Source organism: Rhinopithecus bieti, unplaced genomic scaffold (assembly GCF_001698545.2).
Source record: "Rhinopithecus bieti isolate Rb0 unplaced genomic scaffold, ASM169854v2 scaffold_14936, whole genome shotgun sequence".
Classification (NCBI taxonomy): Eukaryota; Metazoa; Chordata; class Mammalia; order Primates; family Cercopithecidae; genus Rhinopithecus; species Rhinopithecus bieti.
This window is the reverse complement of record NW_016808811.1, coordinates 745,026-753,655: the sequence shown is the minus strand read 5'-3', so window position 1 is coordinate 753,655 and position 8,630 is coordinate 745,026. Positions and strand designations below refer to the sequence as shown.

Here is an 8,630-nt window from a genome sequence, read left to right as displayed (position 1 = left end):
TGGCTCAAGCCTGTAATCCCAGCACTTTGGGAGGCCGAGATGGGCGGATCACGAGGTCAGGAGATCGAGACCATCCTGGCTAATACGGTGAAACCCTGTCTCTACTAAAAAATACAAAAAAACTAGCCGGGCGAGGTGGTGGGCGCCTGTAGTCCCAGCTACTTGGGAGGCTGAGGCAGGAGAATGGTGTAAACTCGGGGGGCGGAGCTTGCAGTGAGCTGAGATCCAGCCGTTGCACTCCAGCCTGGGCGACAGAGCGAGACTCCGTCTCAAAAAAAAAAAAAAAAAAATTACAGTAGCTTTCTAATTCCATGCATGCTTTTATAATGCTTATCTATTTATTCTAGTTTTAAAAATAGATTTTCTCCCAAAATCTCATTAGAATCTTGATTAGAATCTGTGGAAAGCATAAGTACTATTCATTAAATAGTTTCTTTTTCTTCTTTTTTGTGAAGTGGCAAGTGGCTAAAAATCTTACTCTCTATGGTATGTGAGTGGAAGTTGTACGAATCTCACTTGCTTTTCTTACCTCTGCTCTAGTGATCGCCTAAGTTTCTAAGTGACAACAATGAGCAGTGCCTCCCTGTTGATTAATTCCATTGTTGTTTAATTCCCCAGCATAATGTTGCCTATCCATAAAGAGAGAATTATGTTAAAGATACAAGCCAATTTGGAAGATCTAGGACTCTGTGTCATAAGTGCTATAGGATTCATTCCTTCATGCAAAGAAGGGCAGGAGCTAATTACTGTGTTATTAAATGTATTCCAGTTGACTCTCTGGGCTGGTTCCATGTGAATATTCTTTCTCCACTTGATGCTCTGTCACCAAATTAGGCTTGAAATTCCTCGTCCAAATAGGGTTCCCAAGAGAGTTATGGATTGATCCTTGTCTTTGCATAGATTCCATGAGGAAGACTTCGTTTTAGGGTTTAGCTTTCTTGCCCTTCCCTCCTGATCTGCACCCCCCCGCCATTTGAGATTTGTGCCTTAGAAAGAAGTCCCTGTAACGATGTTGCTGAGAAAGACCTTAGGCTCACCCTCGGCCTGAGGTCTTAGCTCCCTGTGGTTCTCATACAAATCACAATGAATCAAGGAAGCATCGGTTTGTACATGTGAGGGCTGATCCTGCCTATGCAAGGGTCAAAGCAGTTGCTTTTTCTTTCTTTTTAAGCTTTTCCCACCCAGACCCTTGGGGATCCACTGAGGCAGAGGTAAGTATGTTCCTTGGATATAAGAAAAAGTGGAACGGATATTTGCCTGTCCTTCTGGTGATCAGTGCAATGCTTTATAAAACATAATTTCCTCTTTCTTCTGGGCCTATAGCTAGGCTGTATTTCCCAGCCTTTCCTGCAGCTTAAGTGCCTTGGAATGTGGGTGAAAGTGATATATGATAGTTCCAGATCTAGCCTTCAAAACCTCTCTCACTCAGTGCTCATTTCTAGTCACGTCCAATAGAGGTTTGCAAGCCACTAGGAAAGGGTGGAGCCACTGGCTAGAAGGAGCCTGGGTGTTTCTTGCTAACTCACTGGACTGTGTCTGTGATAAAGAAACCACTATTATATTAAGATGCTAATCTTTATAGTTACCTGTTTTAACAATTTATCTTGACATCACAAAAATAATTCTAAACAAAATTATGTATTTTATATAGTAAATACTTTGGGGATGGGGTGAAAGTGGTGGTAGAAAAGAGTATGGTTTGTGCTTATCCAATATTAATTGCAGTCATGTATCACTGAATGATGGGGATATATTCTGAGAAATGCGTCCTTACACAATTTCATCATTGTGTGATTGTCACAGAGTGTACTCACACAAACCTAGATGGTATAGACTACTATACACCTAGGCCTTATACCTAGGCTATGAACCTGTACAGCATGTGACTACTGAATACTATAGGCAACTGTAACACAGTGATAAGTGCTTATGTATCTAAACACAGAAGGGGCATAGTAAAAATCCATTATAAAAGATAAAAATGGGACACTTGCATAGGGGACTTAACATGAATGGAGCTTGCAGGACTGGAAGTTGCTCTGCATGAGTCAGTGAGTGAGTGGTGAAGGCCTAGGACATTACTATGCACTACGATAGACTTTATAAACACTGTACACTTAGACTACACTACATTTATAAACATATTTTTATTTCTTTTATAATAAATTAGCTTTACCTTACTGTAACTTTTTTACTTTATAAACTCTAGTTTAACTTTTTGACTCTTTTGTAATAACATTTAGTTAAAACCGAAAACACATGGTACAGTTCTCTTTCTTTCTTTCTTTTTTTAGAGACAAGTTCTCACATGTTGCTTAGGCTGGACTTGAACTCCTGGGCTCAAGTGATTCTCTCACCTCAGCCTCCCAAGTAGTGGGGACTACAGGCACATGCCACCGTGCCTAGCTTTCTTTCTCTATATCTTTATTCTATAAGCTTTATCTACTTCTAAATATTTTCTTTTTTGCTTAAACTTTTTTGTTAAAAATGAATACCCAAAACACACATTAGCCTAGGCCTACACAGAGTGGGAATCATCAATATCACCGTCATCCACCCCCACATCTTATCTCACTGGAAGGTCTTCAGGGGCAGTAACACACATGGAGCTGTCATCTCCTAGGATGACGATGCCCTTTTCTGGAATCCCTTCTGACAGACATACCTGAGGCTGTGTTGAGTTAACTTAAAAAAGTAGAAGTAGTGACTCTCAATAGAAAAGTATAGTATAGTAAATACATAAACCAGTACGAGTTGTTTATTATCACTACTAAGTACTATGTACTGTACATAATTGTATGTGCTATACTTTATATGACTGGCAGCACAGTAGGTTTGTTTACATCAGTATCACCACGAACATGTGATTAGTGCATTGTGCTATGATGTTATGGTGGCTATAACGGGACTAGGCAATGGTAATTTTTCAACTCCATTATAATCTTAGGGAACCATTATATATGTGTTCCATTGTTGACCAAAATACTGTTATGTGGCACATGACTGTAGTTTACATTACTGAATTAGATGAATATGAAAGAGTAATTAAATCATTTTATCTAAAATAAAAAGAAATTGATGAGGCTATTTTAGTATTATATGGTAGGTCAAAGACTAAAAATATCGAGTAATTTTATTAATGTCTATAACAATATATTGGGTATTTCTTCTTTATACTTATAATCCAAAATGTCTACCTCATATATAACTATATAATCATATTGTTTGCAACTTTTCTAATGAATTAAGAAACTAAATATCTTGCATTAAGTTACTTGAACTCACTCACTTGTATTAAGAAGTAACAATACTTTCATACAGAGGAACTCTTCTTGGCTAACTTGAAGCTTGACAAACTCCTGTGGGATCTGCCACATGGTAAGGCATAATGAATAGAATGATGATTCTTTCATCCGCTGTCTTGCACCACACACAATACACAGAAGAAAAAGCAACAGGAAAAAAAAATAGTGTCTCAGCCAGTTTAGGTAATTTATCAGGGAATATGACTTTGTTAATTACCTTACATATTATTGAGTATGACTACACTTTTAATAAACAAACCCAATATTTGGAGTTTTAAACATCTTCTAAACTTTTCACAATACTGAATTTTTGAGGTTAAGAAATCTTAAAATTAGAAAATTATATTAAATACACAGTGACCAAGATTAACATTGTTTCTCATTTTTATTATCACATTTTAAATACCTAAACCAAGAAAACAGAGCAGAGATGTAGGAGTTGAGAATGTAGAGCTGAAGAATGCTCAGAAATATTTTATTTACTTACAATTTATTTTCTATGAAAACATCTATAATTTTGTGTGCAATTAAATAGGAGAAGTCAGTTCACAGAGCTTACCATATTTTGAACTTTTCTAGGGAAATATACAATGATACAGAAAAGAGCAAAAGAGGACATTGGCAAGCATTAATGAATGGACAAAGTTAAACACAAGTGCTGAAGGCTGAGAAAATTTAATTAAGGCATTTTCTCAATCATGTGTTGTTTTATAATGTCCACATTAGTCAAATGAAGCTAGCAAAAATAATGAAAAGAAAACTAGATTTTGACTCAAAAGAGAGAACAAATCTCACTGTCATTCAAATTATTTGGCAGATTATATAATTCTTCTGAGAGTCAGTTTTCTGAACTGTACAATGAAGAATGCTGATTTCTTAATTATCTCAAGGAATTGTTGGATAAAATATAATGAAACATGAAAATTATCTAAAACTGTAAAGACTTATAAAATCTCAGTTATTTGGGATTTAAACATAAACTGGTCTTACTTTGTAAAACCACTGCTTTCAGTGTGAGTTATATACTTCTAAGTCAGCATTCACCATTAGAACAATATAAATATTACCATGAAAAGATGCTTATTCAGTTAAAGGTTACATGTAGAAAATTAATTAAAATTGTTTAAATACAAAGCAAATTGAAATATTTATCTTTCAACTTTTAAAATAAATTGCCAGTCTAATTTGTCATGCATGAAAAAAGAGGTTTTACTTTTGAATGTAACTCAATAACAAAATATTTCTCATTTATTTTATGATTGTCATTAGTACCAAACTATGAAATTTTAAATTGATAAATGAAACATTTAAGTTTATCTTTAAATATATTACTTGATACATTCTTGGTGTGTAAGAAATTTGGATTTGATACAGCTATATTTTGAAACGAGAAAAAAGTTCCAAATATCAAATTACCATAAAATGACATTAATATCATGATATCAAGAACACTAAATATATGATCCTCTATTGAAATACAACTTTCAAAATTATCCTATATGTACACTTATAATAACAAAAACAACAAAAGTTACTACTTACTCATTTAGTATTAGATCAGGTGCAAAATACAGCATCTGCCCACTGACGTGTTTGTAGGATCTCCATCCTAGACCAAACACCATTAAGCTCATCCAAGAATACTGAATGAGAGTTATCTGGTCATCAATATGTAAGTTTCGAAAACCTACAAAACAAATTTAAAATATAGTGACCATAAAATGACTGGATTATATCAAAATGTTGAAAATACATATAAATCTGAAAATAGGTATAAGTAGGGTAATGTTTTCAATCTCAACATATTTTTACACTGAAAATCAGAAAACATTAATAAATAATACAGCCTAAAATATCAGCAACTTTGGAAGTCACTTAAAATCAGTCAGTATGATTTAGCATTTCTGGGATTTTGCTAAGTGAATCTATTATCCATCACTCATTCATGCAACACCCATTTAATGAGAACCATTCATGTGCCAGGCACTGTATAAAAATGAAGATGAGTAAGACTCAATCCTAGCCTCAAAAGAAGCTCACAACTCAACAGGAGAAACAAGCACATGAGTGCTGGGGTAGAGAAGGTTAAAAGAGAGTGCATCAGTCAATCTGGAGGGAAGTCAGGAAAACATTTCCAGAAAAAAAGAGAGATAATGTCTAAATGGAATATAATCAGTTTGTTAAATCTCAGTTCTTTGGGATTTAAACATAAATTGGTCTTACTTTGTAAAACCACTGCTTTCAGTTGTCTTATATCTAATTTTCTTTTAACAACCCTTAACTATGTCTTGGGTAGATTCCACAGTCATCAGGTCACTTGAGTTCTCTGAAACTTAATCCAGTCTTGTTTTAAACTTCCATGTGGCTTAAGAGATTTAGAATCTGTGCATGTGTGTATTGGGGATGTGGTGTGAATGCTTTGGTCTTTCATCCTCTTTTAGGCTGTTCCATGGTGTTGGTGGCAGAAAGATGGCAAGGAAAGGGCAAATGAATCTTGACTTAATCATCACAAGTCTCTCCATGTCTTCCCAATTCTCAAGGGAAGATCACCAACTCAACAATGAGTAACTTAAATGTGGGAGAAGCAAAGATGTGTTTGGAGATGTAGGCTGGGTCAGATCATCCAAGGTCTTGCATGTCTACTAAGAAGCAATGGGATTGACATAGCCTTGCAATATAGATAGATCCTTTTTAGCTATGTGGTAGGTGGATTCAAGGGAATAAGCCTGGAGTTAGGGAGGACAGTTGGGAGATACTGTCAAAGCCCAGGTGAGAGATGATAAAAGCCTGAAGTAAGTCAATACATCGGAATTAAGAGGAGAGAGTGCATCAGAAAAATATTTAAAGGGAAAAATCAAAGACATTTGTCAACTGATTGCAGGTAGATGGGAAGAAGAAGGAATCAAATACATCTTTCAGTATTTTTATTGAACCGTAGATGATGATAACAGCATTGCCGAGATAGAATAAAGGAGAAGAAACTTGCTAGGGAGAAAATAGTTTTGGATAGGATTCAGCTGCACATATGAATTAGAAGTATGGGGAGATATCTGGGCTAAAAATATTAATATAAACTTGAAAGTTATTTATATCTCAGTGTAGCTGAAACAATGAAAATGGATCATTTTTAAAATTAAAGGTATAGAGACAATGTTTTGCTGAGAACATTGTGGTTCTTTCTATAAAGTTATTTTAAAAACATCTATTTTCTCTAAAAATCCACTGATGTTCTCACAAATAATCTGTTTCAAAAGTAAAACCAAAGCAAAACTTAATTCATTAGCTATCAAGAGCAAAAGAAAGTTATTTCCTGACAATGTTAATCATGTCAAGGTAGGTAGCAAAAAAGAAGGCTCTTCTCTTCATAGACTTCAGATCATCCCATCTTCATGTGAATAGTAGAAAAATTGCTCTTCTCTTCTTAGAATTCCTTAGCCTTAATAAGACCAAAAACTCAAATGCATATTCATAGTAAGAGATGCCATAGTGAGCATTTACTTTTTACTGAGAAGGGATGCTCTTCAGTGTCTAACTAAACTTTTCTCCTTCCCACCTTCCCTCCCTTCACTCCTCTCTCCTTTCTTCCTTCCCTCCCTCCCTTCCTTCCTTTCCTCCCTCCCTCCCTCCCTTCCTTCCTTTCCTCCCTCCCTCCCTTCCTTCCTTTCCTCTCCTCCTCCCTCACTGCTCTCTAATACCTTCCTTCTTTCCTTCCCAACTTTCTTCCTCCCCTCCTTCTTCCTCTGTGTGGACAGAGTTCCCCACTGGTTGTAGTTTTGTGAGAGCAAGTGCCCTACCTTCCTACTTTCCCACTGAGAAAGCTGGGTAAAGCTTCTCCTTCTCTGGGCTTGGGACATAGGTTTGGCCCATGGAACATACTTTAACAGGAATTTGAATCAGAAAATACTAAAGCAAAGACAAATATGTGACTATTTATTCTTGATGGTGGTGGTGTCCAGATAATGAGAACCAATGGGAGGATTTGTGATGCTTGCTTTTTAGCCCTTCAGATGTGCCTTGGCTTCTGCCCATATTCTAAGCTTGTCCTCCAGCTTCTATTCAGTGAACCCCTGGTGTCCCCTCAGTAAATTATTTTTTTCTTTTCTTTTGTTTTCAAAGGGGTTTTGTTGTTGCTTGTGTGTTTTATAATTAACATAGTTGATTTTTATTACTGGCATCCAAGAATCCTGGTTTACTCAGGTGCAGAAAGACTCTCTAAATAACCAGCCAAAAATTTTTTTGGCTTGCAATTTTTATAATTTTTAAAATTTGCGTACGACTTAAATGTGTCTTCAAGTATAGGTCTACATAATAACTTTGAAAGAAAATTATAAAGCTCAACACAATAAATGTAATACATAAATGCTGCTTGTAAGTCAAATATTTAACAGACTACAAAAATGGGTAATTTTGTGATAAAATTTAGAATCATTTGACAAGAGATCAATGAATTGTCTTAATGTTTGAAGAGGAAGACTTTCTAAAGGGAGGCACATATAAACGTCCCTATTGCTGATCTGTCTTCACAAGTTGGAAGGAATTCAGGACAGAAGACCCAAGTTCCAGTCCTGGCTCTACCACTCACTAACAGCCACTTTGGAAACATCACTTATTATCATTGAATCTAAATTTCCTCATGAGTAAAATCACAATGACAATGATAACTAACTCAGTGAGTTGCTACGAGACAAATGGGATAATTATGCACATTGTAGAACACTATGGAGATATTTATTATTAGTCTATCAATGCAACAGAATTGTTCATTGGAGTAATACTGTATGAAATCCACCAGTCAGTCTAATGGGAAGTCTGTAATACTAAAACACAATGGCATTAAAAAAATGTTAGGAGGCATTTTATACATTATAGAACCTATAAGAACTAAAGTATAAATGTTAATAGTAGTGAAAAAATTGTAAAGATAAATTAAATTTTTATCTGTTCTGGAATATATATTTTCCAGAATATATATTTTATGTTGTTATATATAACAAATTATATATTTCATATAATACAAAAAATGGGCCGGGCACGGTGGCTCATGCCTGTAATCCCAGCACTTTGGGAGGCCAAGGTGGGCAGACCACGAGGTCAAGAGATTGAGACCATCCTGGCCAACATGGTAAAACCCTGTCTCTACTAAAAATACAAAAATTAGCTGGACATGGTGGCACACGCCTGTAATCTCAGCTACTTGGGAAGCAGAAGCAGGAGACTGGCTTGAACCTAGGAGGCTGAGGTTGCAGTGAACTGAGATTGCGCCACTGCACTCCAGCCTGGTGACAGAGCAAGATTCCATCTCAAAAAAAAAAAAAAAAAAAAAAA

The 8,630-nt window shown here is 35.7% G+C and overlaps 1 protein-coding gene across 3 annotated transcripts in view; it reads right to left on the bottom strand.

Annotated features, from left to right (window-relative positions):
- The window catches only part of PGR (progesterone receptor), a 92,685-nt gene that overhangs the window by 9,070 nt on the left and 74,985 nt on the right, over nt 1–8,630 (bottom strand). For all 3 annotated transcript variants that reach the window (XM_017887222.1, XM_017887224.1, XM_017887223.1), the window contains 2 exons: nt 4,848–4,992; nt 3,290–3,420 (listed from right to left, as the gene is read on the bottom strand). In XM_017887222.1, the coding sequence (XP_017742711.1) occupies nt 3,290–3,420; nt 4,848–4,992 (276 nt within the window). The remainder of the gene's footprint in view (nt 1–3,289; nt 3,421–4,847; nt 4,993–8,630) is intronic.